Source organism: Charadrius vociferus, unplaced genomic scaffold, assembly GCF_000708025.1.
Source record: "Charadrius vociferus isolate BGI_N301 unplaced genomic scaffold, ASM70802v2 scaffold528, whole genome shotgun sequence".
Taxonomy (NCBI): Eukaryota; Metazoa; Chordata; class Aves; order Charadriiformes; family Charadriidae; genus Charadrius; species Charadrius vociferus.
The window spans coordinates 435,379-447,521 of NW_009649559.1; the positions used below are offsets into that span (position 1 = coordinate 435,379).

General features: G+C 43.1%; 1 protein-coding gene across 1 annotated transcript in view; it reads left to right on the plus strand.

Moving 5' to 3' along the window:
• The window catches only part of SNX30 (sorting nexin family member 30), a 38,340-nt gene that overhangs the window by 5,540 nt on the left and 20,657 nt on the right, over positions 1-12,143 (plus strand). Inside the window, exons 2-3 of the mRNA XM_009890026.1 lie at positions 5,527-5,715; positions 11,977-12,087. Of these exons, the coding sequence (XP_009888328.1) occupies positions 5,527-5,715; positions 11,977-12,087 (300 nt within the window). The remainder of the gene's footprint in view (positions 1-5,526; positions 5,716-11,976; positions 12,088-12,143) is intronic.

Below are 12,143 nucleotides of genomic sequence, written 5' to 3' on the forward strand. Positions count from 1 at the left end.
TCCCAACTTCAGTCACTCTTGCCTTAAATTAACTGCCCAAAGTGCAAGAAGAGGAGACATGCAGTATCTCATATCTACCTTATATGTGTGGGGAAACAAAGGTGACCAGTAGTAAACAAAGTATAATGCTGATGCCTGGTAGACAATGAAACAGAGCATATATAAAGGGGAAGCAAATGCCTTTTCTACCCTTCTTCTTCATCTGAAGAGAAGTTTAGTTTTTCTGTCTGCAGCTGATGTTGGATAATAGTCTTTTGCAGACTGGGATTTCACTACACAGATGCTCAGTGAGATCTTGTAATAGGATACTGTGCTGTCAGTGACAGATGAACTGATCTGGATGGGCTGGAGGATGGAAGGTGCTTTCTTTTCCTGCGCAGAGCTGTCCTGTACGGGCCAGTGGCAGAGAACTCTAGAAACAAAAAATACCTGCTTTCAAAACTTGCTGGGATGAGATGAGTCCTATGAACAGATCTGTGAAAGCCAAGTTAATGCAGGCTTTTATAGTGTTCTTAGGAGTATTTACATCTAAACTCTTTTAGTTTTCCAGTCACTAGCAGCAATTCTGCAATGGCTTATTTTCGTGTATGGAAGGTACGAAGGTAAGACTGTTCCAGAAACCAGCTGCAGTTGTTGTGTGGAATCGTTGTCCCCTCGACACGGCTGTGTCTGTGGTTGTGTCTCTCTGGGAAATGGATGGCAAAAAGCAACAGAACACCTTGAAACACAAGGAGAAAGGTATAGCACTCTGAATTTCAGAAGTGAAACAGTGAGGCTCCAGGAGTAGTACAGGCCTGGCTGTGAGGTCCCTGCATGAGGCAGGGGTTTTGGGGTTAAGTACACCACTTGCCTCTAGACAGCAACATTTCTGAATGTCTCTTGCTGTCATCTAATACTTATTGAATGAGAGTAATGTGCTTGCTTAGGTGGTTTCAGGCTAACCCTTTCCAGAGATGAGTTTATCTGTGCTTGGAAGACCTAGCTGAACCACCTCTTCCACTTTCTTCATGGACTGCTGCTTAGATAGCAAAGCTATCTGGTTAAGCTGTACACTTGCTAAGGCAGGATATGTGAAAACTAACTTTAAATTTGTAGAAGCTGTGGTCTTGACTAGCTGCACTTAACTTGGCAGGAGACTGCATGATCTTCACTTGACGAAAAGCCAATACCTATGGAATTTGAGACCCTTTTTTCGCCTTCAAAGGTTGGATCCTGGATGCCTTCTCTGGTGTGTACTACTCTGTTAGGGGAGGCTGCTGTCCAGAAGACTGAATACCAAGCTCCTGAGGTTTTACTTTATGTGGATCCAAGCTGCTCTGTAAATCCAGAGTCCTGGAAAATCTCCTGGGAGAATGAAGGAGGGAGTAGATGACATCAGCTGGAAACTTCCCAACTCATTTTGCATCTCACATGCAGACTTCAAGTTTATAAAATTCAGCCGAATTTTAAATTTGGATGAAATGAACTTCTTGATAGATTTAGTATCTGTTTGTAGGCAGGCTAACTAGTCAAGGTGTTTGGACTGCACACTACAACAATGAACATGAAGCTGCTTCCTTACCAGATAGCAGCCTGCATAGTTGGCAGGGCTCATGCATTTCCAACACAGGCAGTTGGTTCCTACTTGCCTTGTACTGTAGGATACCAAACGTGTGCTGATCTCACATACCCATAACTCAGGGTGTCTTGAGGAATCCTATAAACTCCATAGGAATGGGAGAATGGTCTGTGTGTAGGTGATTGTACAACTGTGCATAAAAGCCCAGTACTTAACCAGTAAATCACAAACCTGAAGGTCTGAATGTTGTACTATTTCTGCCATAGGTTATGATCCAGACCTTGCTAGACCTTCAGCAGGTGACAAAGCTATGAGACTGGCCTGAGGAGGTGAGGGACAGAGGCTAAGGATCTTTGCTCTTTACTTTAGAAAAAGCTTAGTTTCCATGAAGACTTCCTCGAGTTTCAAAGACTTGAAGAACGTCTTGACAGAACCTGTCCTCCATTCCATCTGCCTGGCTGCTAGAAGCAGCTTCCCCTCTGGGGGACTGCTCAGGATCATGGCAGGCTGACTGTGCTGCGTAACAGGTGATGTGATGAAAAAGCTTTTCTTGCTGTGAAAAGCTTTGTGAGCAGTAGGTACCTTCTGGGACTTGGACTGTGCTGATCTCTGATAATGCAGATAGGTACTTAAAACAGAGGATCATCAGCTACTTGGTGCACTAAAGGTGAATTTGATGCATGAGTCCCTGGCACTGAAGTCAGACTCTTTGTTATATAAAACAACTAATACTAATCAGCACTTCAAATGCTTGTGAGTATGATAACTACTCCAACAAGTAGAAGTGCAGATGGCTGCAGATCTCCTTTCCTGCTAGGCTGTGCAGGACATGCTCCTCTTTCTGTGGTAAAAGCAGACTAGAACACATGATGCAGTCTTGCTTCCCCAACTGCAAAAAGTCCAAGTCCCGTGGAAGAAAGCCAGCACCAGCTAACATGACGAGGAGGCGCTCTGCTGAAAGGATTACAGCCTGAGACAACTTAGATTGCTAGGCCATCTGCTGTGACACTTCAAAGACTACCTCTTTCTAGCAATAGCATAAGGCTTCGGCAAACTGATCTTGCCTACTGTTAAACGAAGGTGCAGCAGTCATTAAGCATTGTTCCTTGTGCAGTTAGCTAGGAGGCTCCACCCATTAAGAAGGACAAATAGTTAGCTTCTCGCTTGGCCTTCAACTACTGAAAACTAGCCAAGTAGCAGGGCATGATGCCAGCTGTGACTGCCAGGGGAGGGTTCTGCAATCACTGATGAGGCAGTATAGCACAGTAGTACTTTTAAATGTACTCATCCTCTGTCTTTTCTCCCCATCACAGCTAGCAGCCCTCCTGCTTCTAACCAGAGTTGGTCTAGAAGCTCTACTTGATCTAGATCTGGGGTGTTTCATCCAAGGCTGAGCTCAGGTAAAACTATTACAGCCTTTATTTTAAGACCTGAGACATTCCACAGTACCCATGACTGCAAGAACACATTGAAGTAGATTCCAGCTTTCACAAACCTCTGCCCTGTTTAAAAGGTGCAGTATGTGCTAGTATGATACTGTTATCTCCCAGCAGAATTGGTGAGGAGAGTTGCTGACTTCATGCAAGTGGCTGCAAGCTCCATCTTTGGTCCTTCCTGAAGTTGTTCTGACACCTTGATGCACAGTTTTCGTATTTTAAGCAGATTCCATCATATTCTTTAAGCTCTCTTTTGGAAGGGTTTTGTTACAAGCTTTTGAGATCTCCTGTGCAACCAGGCTTAAGCTGTTTCTGCAAGTTAATTCATTTCCATACTGGAAGCTTAGAATTTGACTGGCTGTAGTTCTGGCACAACTTGTCTTATACTAATGCTTATTGCACATGGGCAATGAAGAGCTGTCTTTTCCTTTTGGAAACAGGAACAGATTTGTCTACAGCTACTGCAGTGTTCCAGGGTTTGCTTTGCTCTTTACTCTGCTCAGCCAAGTCCCCTCATCTAGCTGAACTGCAGATTTTCTGAAGCCATCTCCTGTTGCTAATCTTATCCTGTCTACTGCTTATTCTGTTTGTGTAACTGCAACAGAACTTCTTATCTGCTGAGTTATTGTAGTGTTGCTTCTTCCTGTTGTACACGCTCCTGCTATGTTGAGTCTGAGCCAGATGCTTGTGTAGTTCAAGCTGTCTAACTCATGTATGAGCTGGCAAGCTGTGCCATGCTCATCCTGCTCTTTTGCCCTCTTAAGAGAGCATTTGAGCGCCTATCTTCCAGGTCTTGCTCACTTGACAGTTAAATCTGAAATCTCTCATCTGTTGGCAACCACCTCTGAGCATTAGCTGGGAGAATGTATCTAACCTCTCTGTTAGTAGACAATAGTTTAGATCACCCCTTTCCCAGAGTGTCCAGGCTAAAGCGTTACTCTCCCTACTCCATGAGGCAGTCCTCAAGGTGAAGGGCAGTACTACCACAGTTCTGCAGGACTGCAACAGGCAGAGGGCTGTCTATAAAATCCCACTACTCACATGATGGGTTTGTGACTGGTAGGAACTCAGCCGTGTTCTTAGCCATTGTCATTGACCTTTGTAAGTAGCTTTCACTTCAATCGCTCGCCTGTAATTCTGAACTGTTGACCAAAGGAGGACTTCTTTTGAAGACAGGGACTACCCATGTCCAGCGGGAACATAAACCACAATTGCATAGGGAATACTGATGGACAAAGAGGATCTTACCCAAACAGGATCACTTTGCTAAGATTACACTTTTCATTTGTCCACTTAAAAGACTGTGTGAAGCTGGGGCTAAGCGGTAATTCTAAAACTGAAACACTTCTAGTTAATGTGCTGCTTAGCTGTAGGGATGTTTCTCTGTCTAGCAACCAGGGTAACCTTTGTCCTTACAAGGGAAACACTCTGTAGATAAATCTGTTCTTGTGCTACTCGTTAAAACAAAGAACTTCTCCCCTCCCCCCTTTTCTGAAAAGAGCCATGGCTCTTTGTGACTTTCTAATACTGTTGTCAGGTTTTCCTACACATTGGAGGAATTGTTACATGCTGTCAGCTCCCTCTGCTACAAAACCAGAGCAAAGAACACATGTGAAGTTGGTGTGATATTTATGCAAAGTGGAGTAACCACCAGCTGTATGGAGTAGTTGGTCTATATCACAGTGTGAGACTTGAAGGTGTGGGAATGTACCAAGTTGGCTATAAAGTTGTGTTGGTTTTTTTTTTTTTTCCTTTTGCCTGCTGCTGAGTCAATTTCAAGGAATTACAGACTTCCCAAACCCTTCTGAGTCTCTTCCTAAAATAGACACTTGCTGGTTCTTTTAGCCTCTGTCTTCCCTAGGCACTGGATCATACTCTTGGAGTTTGGAGGATGGGAACGAGGACCTCTCCAAGCAAAACTCAGTATTTTCATTTACCTTAGAACTCCTAAAGGGAGGTGTGCGTAGACACTGGTGCTGGAGTGTATGACTTGTGACACTCTGGTAGTGCAGTGATGGCATTTCAGTCTCTGCTGTGAACGTGTTTGGAAGTTAATGGACTGGATAGGAAGCCTCTGATACAAGTTTGCCCTCCTTCCTCTACTATGGAAGTCTCCAGAGGCAAAGGCTGACTGTGTTCCAGTCAACTGAACTGTTCCCACTTTACCTGAAGCCTGTCTTACAAGTAGGTTTCCTGATTTGCCTAGCTGTCTTGTTTTCAGAGTTTAAGTTGTTTGAGCAGTACTTTTACTTCCTCATGAGTAGAAATCAGGTTGCGCCATACTAAGGAGAGGTATGGTGGTAACGTGCTTTCTCTTCAACTTGTGGAACAGTAGAACAACCTAATGCACAAAGACCAGATATTAGGGGCTTTCCTGGGTGCTCTGGAAAAGGTTGATCCTTGGAGCTGCTGAAATAAATAGCCCTTGTAATGTGTCAGTGAAGCTTGTCAGTGGCATCTTTGAGGATACTGTGCTTTTCGGTGAATCTGTTCGCTTATTAAAAACCTGCTGTTTTTTCTTCTCCAATACAGGATCTCAGTCTACCCAATGGCACACCTGTGGACACTTCGAGCCCAGCCTCTTCCTCGTCTCTCCTTAACAGACTGCAGCTGGATGATGACTTGGATGGGGAAACAAGAGACCTGTTTGTTACTGTTGATGATCCCAAAAAACATGTGTGCACAATGGAGACGTATATTACTTACAGGGTTACAACAAAGGTACCAAGTAACATTCTCCTGTCCTAATACTTTTTTCTTTGGGGAGTTTTTTAGGATGTGTTCTGCACAGCTGTGCCTTGTATTGTATTTCCTTATCTTGAAGACAAGAACTTAGTACCTTGTGAGTGTGGTGAAGGTGTGATTTCTCTTAGCAGAACTGTTACTACTTCAGTATGTGAAACTATGCAAAAACTTCTAACGCATCAGCTTAGATTGTTGTTTCTGACTCTTGAACAGAACTGTTTGTAAACTTGCAAGGCCAGTTTCTTTCATTAACTTCAAAGTTTGTTCATATAAAGTAATCTGACACCCATTTGATCTGAGTTACCTCCCCTGAAGGTGAATGTGCCTTGTTGATGATTCACTGTTAAGCATCTTGCATTTTGTCTGTCCTTTTCTGAAATGCTTTAAGCTTGTTGCTTTAAGTGTTTACTGTACTTCCTCTATCAGCCACTTTCCTAAATCATAATCTTGATTCTCAACTTGAATCTCAACTGTAAATTAGCTTCCGTGCAGTTGTTGGTACAGAAGGCTGTATAGCTGCTGCTAAAACTAAGTAGCCTAAGAATGCTACTGCCTACCAAAAGAAATATGCTAGAGATTTTTTCAGCCTGTGTTGTAGTTCAAGCATTAATGCAGTCTAATTACACTAACAGGAAAAGTGATCTGAAAAGCCCGCTGCGCTCGCAACTGGAATGTTGATTTCTGTTAACTAGCTCATTCTTATTAGTGTCAGCTCCTCGGTGATGTTGACAAGTGTTTTGGGCACTTGTAGCTACCTAAGGAAAAAAAGTGTTCACTAACTTCACTAGGCATATACTTGATTCACTTGTGCAAAAAGATTAACATTCCTCTGGCCTACTTAAATGGCACTACGTACTGGACAGAATATTTTCCTTTGAGATAAGGAAGCCTTTACAGGCCACAATACTTCCCCTCCCCCTAGAACGTCTACTCCAAAGTTCTACTTTCGGGCTGCACAGGATAAAATGTGGTTTCTCTAAAACAGTAGCTACCTCTTACTGCACGCTTTTATCATAGGTCTGTCATTCCTTATTGCTCTAAGTGTCTTAATCTTGCAAGAAATGCTGTATGTTAACTACTAGAAAATGCTGAGAAGTAGTGTAGGAAACTTTTCTACTTGGAGCAACTTAGCCTTCAGCTCTTACACAATCAGAAGGAGTAGGAAGCACAAAAGGAGATGCAACTTTCTGCAGACAAGTGGCTAAAATTGCCTAAAGTTGTTTCTCTTAAATTAAGACCCAGTTGTTCTGTCAAGATAAAATATCTCTGTGCAGTGGCACCATAATGATGTTCCTCTGCTTGGAAACCTGTGTTCATACAAGGGTTCCCTTCCTTCTTTAAGTAGAACTCTGGAACATGAGCAAGGTATTTACTATATTTAGATCAGATGTCTTACCCAACAGCATATTTTTTTAAATTAAAAAAACCCTTATCCTTTACTTCTGATTTTGCCTATCTACCTACCTGTCTGTTAATACTTCTTTTGTTTGGGATCTTGCTGTAGCACAGAAATCCGTTATATCATAGCATTACAACACTATTGTGAAACAGTGCATAGTTTATTCTTATCAATCACCATGAAAGCCTCACCTCTTTGGGTTTATTATTCTTGTAAACTTCTGTCTAACCTCTAGGGTCAGCACCTCTATCGCTATCTACCATTGTTTAAAAAAAGGCTGTTTGGAAGACTAACAGTGTTAATGGTCTGATTCAGTCTTGCCATACAGACAAAGCCTCTTTAATGCCAAGTTAATTGTCCAATCAGCCATTGTAGCCGAAAGCAGTAATTAAGCATGGCCAAAAAGCTGCATAGGAATAATTCCTAGACAGTGACAAGGATGCGTGTTGATGCTTGCACCTCCAGGTTGTAGGTCAGAGTTCTATAGCAGATGTTGCTCCTGTCATCAGTGTAAGGCCATACCATCCCACCATCTCCCTTGCAGCCTTGCATGAGAGGGGTTTGAAACCTATAAAGGGCTGAAATGGACTCTGTGGTGGCTCTGGATGAGGACGCAGGGGTGGCTGCTTTTTTTCTTTCTCCACTGCAGAATGTTACTGGAACCTGAAAGGTTTGGATAAACATAGGTGCTAGAATGAGTTATGCTGAAGACTTCCTTGCTGTGAAAAGCAGCATCACTAGGTGGAAGAGGGCAATGTAATTGCTAGTGCTGTAATGTGACTGGACACCACTGTAGAGAAGAGTGTAACCTGACCACAGTCTTGTTTTTGTGTTGTGTGGGTTTGTTTCTTTCTTTAGAAAGGTCCTTCATCCTAACAGGGGAAAAAAGAGAAGTCTTGCAGTATGCCACAGACTTCTCATCTACTGATACCTTTGTCAGCAGGTGGTGGTGGCTGAGGAAGGGTCCAAAACATTTGGTCCAAAACAGTGGCTTGCGGAGAAGCTGAGAAGGAAGCTTAGAGTTTACTTGGCCCTGCTTGTGCCCCTGCTTTCACAGTTTCCTAGTAAGAGCTAGGTAGCGTTCCCCAGCCTGTCTTCTGGATGAACACATTTAAAGAACATAATGGGAATCCCCAAAATAACAGGGACAGTGATTCAGACCTGGCTCTCTTGATTCTTTCATACCCTGTCTTCTTGCTAACAGCTGTTTTCCTATACGGGGAGGCTAGTGAAGCTAAAAAGGTGGGTGAAACTTGTGCTGGAACTTAATTGGTCGTGGCTGTGATGGTTGAAGTGTCTCGGGTGTTCTAGATGATATACCTTTGCGGTCTTCAGATGGACTGATGTGCACTCTAGAGGGATTTTACCAATCAGATTGTTCTGAGGAGGGAGGGGAAAAATAAAACTTACCCTTATGTTATGTAGTCATCTCTCCCGAGGGAAATGTAAGTGTGTGTACTTCTAACTTCACTTTTGTTGTACGTTCTACTATGGCAAGGCCTTATGTGCCTTTCCCCATAGAGTTCTGAACGGCTGTTTGCCATTCCTCAGAGTCACGCAGTTGCTCTGCAGGCTTGAAGGGAGAGGCTTTTATACCAGTCAATACTGAAGTGGAGGTCTTGTGGTGTTTTTCCTGTTCTTCTGCTTTCAGTGCATCCGTTGGGTAGATTACCTGAGCACATGAAACAGCTTGATCACTAGAGAGGAGCAGGTCTAAGTGCTACGATCTCTTTTTCAAACGGACTAAACTATATGAGGCAAATGCGACTATGAACTGCTAAGAACACTGACCTTGCTCCCTTCCCCCCTCTGCCATTCTCCTCTTTTCCTGGTTGAAGATTTTGCCCTAAACTTAAATAATAACATGGAGGAGAATCCACAATCAGGTGGAGCGAGTAAAAGGCTAGAATTAGAGTACAAAAAAGTTTCACATAGTCATCACAGGCTAGCTTTAGGTTTGGCTGCTAACTCCTCTCAAGAAAGACAAGAATCTTACACCAGACCAAGACTTGGTGCTTGCCGTAATATTGCCTCAAGTCAGAATTATTCCAGAGGTAAAAGTGTCTGTAACCCTGCTTGCTTTCCAGCAAGTAAAACTGAGCCCAGAATACTGCAGTGCTGACTTAGTGGAACTGTGCTGGAGTCTTCAATAAATCCCTGGAAATGTCTTGCCCGTTATTTTTTGGGAGGTTGAGATCTGCCACATAAGTTTCTCAGCTTCCTTTGGGAGAGACCTGTTTCCGTGCAAGATGAGATTTGTGAATCCTACTAAGAAAGCAGGAGGAATTCAACTGTGTCAAAACCAGACATTTCACTTACTGTCCCTGGACAGTGGCAAGACTTGCTTCCTTTTTGTATGCAGTTTGGAAAAAATAACTCGTGCTAAGCTAATGAACAGTTTGATCTGAGATCCAAATTTTTTCAGCGTTATTGAAGTGTCCTTAAAACCTTGAAGGGTCCTTATGTTCTGTCCAAATAGTCTTGAAGAGCTTATTTGCTGTCTAGATTTGACAGCCCGTAAAGCAAACAGTGAAGTGCTGATGACTGATGTATTTTCATCTGCCTCCCTCTGAGGAACAAAACCTGATATATGGAGAACTTTGCAAATCTGCTTGTGATGTAAAGGCAGCAGGAGCAGTTTGCTAGAGATGAGCGATAACAAGTGTAAAGTAAGTTTATGCAGTGGGACTTATCCTGCTTTTCTGCTTCTAGACTAAATCATATTTGTACAGTTTTCCTTAATTGTTAGCAGAGTACTGGTTAATAAGGTTCTTAGCACTAACAGATGCGAGCCTTTACCTTCATCATTATGCTACAGGATTTAGTGTGTATACGTCCTGATTACTCTCATTCACTTAGTCTGATCTGTTTTAAGAAGCCTTTTCTCGGTGACAGCCAGTTCACAAAAGCTCTCCATACTACTAAATCATTACTTTTTTTTTTTTTAAATTTCACGTCATGTCCTGCCAGGCTTATGTGTAGCTGCCCTATTAGCAGAACAAATCAGTCAGTACCACTGGCTGATGAGGGCTGTCTACATGTGCATGAATTAGCTTGTTCTAGTGTAGTGCTGTTCAGTCTCTTACTCAAAACAAGTGAAAATGGTTCATATGAAGTCTCAGAAGTTTCATTTATAGTGTTGCACTCTAACACGTTAAATAAGCTGGTGTTACCCAGAGGTGTAGCTGAGTAAAGCACAAAGCCGCAGTGGATATCTAGGTCTTGGTAGTTCCTCGTCTACAAATAGAACTGCTCCATCGGTGAGCATTCATTATGTTAGTCTGTGGACTAGCGTGTGGTATCTCTTACCATAGCTCGCAGGTCAAAGGAGGGAGGAGGTGGGCTTGATTTCTCTCTCTCGATGCCTGCTTTTTCTCGAAACCAAACCATTGCATAGGTAATATCACACTAGCATGCTGTTTATAGTATATTAGAGTTACTGTTCTGTTGGTAGCGTGTTAAGGCTCCTGGCTTCCCCCTAGGAAGAGATTTCTGGCGTAGAACTTGTACAGGATCCCCAGTGGGGATTGGTGGGAGTAATGTGCAGTCCCTGAAGAGCTGGAGCCAGCCAGAGAGCAAGTGAAGAGATATCCGTGCATTTAAAGGCTGCTACTTGGCTCTCTCCAAATCTGTGGCAGTTGCTCTCAGTCTGGAAGTAAATACAAAATCTGTGCTGGAATTTAGCAGGTTTTTGTAGTGGCTAGGAGTAGAAAAGCAAGCCAGCGCTGGACTCAGGGCCAGGTCAAAGCTAGGAGAGCTGGTGTGTTCCCCAGAACTCAGTGTTTTTGATGTCTAGCTGTAGGCATGTAGTGTGCTGGTGCTGCAGCATCACCTTCATTGCAAGATGGTCTTGATGCTGCCAGTAACCAAGTATGGTGCTCTAGTATTCTCTTCGAGCTGTGTGTCTCAGTGGGATGTAGTGATAAGGGCCATCTACCTTCCAGTTACGGCTGTCGCAATACCAGGCTTTTTAGCAGGGACTCCTAGCTGGTACCCAGTTTCATTAGTGATTTTAGGCAGTTGCAGTATGTGCTGTGCAAGCACCCCCACGCAGCCAGCTTTCCAGGCTGTGGACCTTTTGAGGGCTGGATAAAACATTTGCCAGAAGTTTCTTTGCATACTTAAATTCTGTCTCAAACTTGCAATGGCAAGTCTAACTCCTTGCCCTGAAGAATGAAAACTTTAGAGATTTAACTTAATGTACTGATACCTCTAATCAGGCATACACAGACTTAATGTAAACTCATTTCTCAGAAATCAATAAAAACAGTCCTTTGCAAACCTAGCAATGGCTTATGTTCTAATCTTTTACCCTTGAAGGAGTCTAACAAATAAGCCTGTAGCTTCTGGAATACAGAGCAGTGGTGAAATGTTTTTTTCCACCCACAGTTAATGCACCGCATAGAATAAATAAGTTGTTTAATATCTTTGCTTTTAATTCTTGATGGCTGAAATAGTCTTGTCCTTGGAATGAAGATTTCGTGCAGTCTTGCCCGCAAACTTGTAACTGCCAAGAGATTAACATGGTGCACAGTACTCTCCTCTCCACACACTACTCCCATAAAGTTTATCTGTGCAGAACTGTAGTGCAGTATGAGTAAATCGTAAGTAAGAACGTATCATCTCCAAGTAATCATTTATTGCTGGCTTTCCCAGTGCTTGAAAGGCCAGAGAATCTTTCTCTCATGCTGGCTGCAAACACAATTTTGGCAATGGAGTCCCTGTGCAAGGCTTGTCTGGATTCACCCTTACCAGTGACAGCTGTACTGCGTTTTCTGCTAAGATCTGAAGTGAGGGGTTTGGGTGCACACTAAGCATATCCTGTTCTTCTTTTCCAGACCACACGAGCAGAGTTTGATTTGCCAGAGTATTCTGTCCGCCGGCGGTACCAAGACTTTGACTGGTTGAGGAACAAGCTGGAAGAGTCTCAGCCAACACATCTCATTCCCGTAGGTAGTAAGCAAGAATCTCCTGTTAAGGACAGTTCTGTATCTTGTTTTCCAAG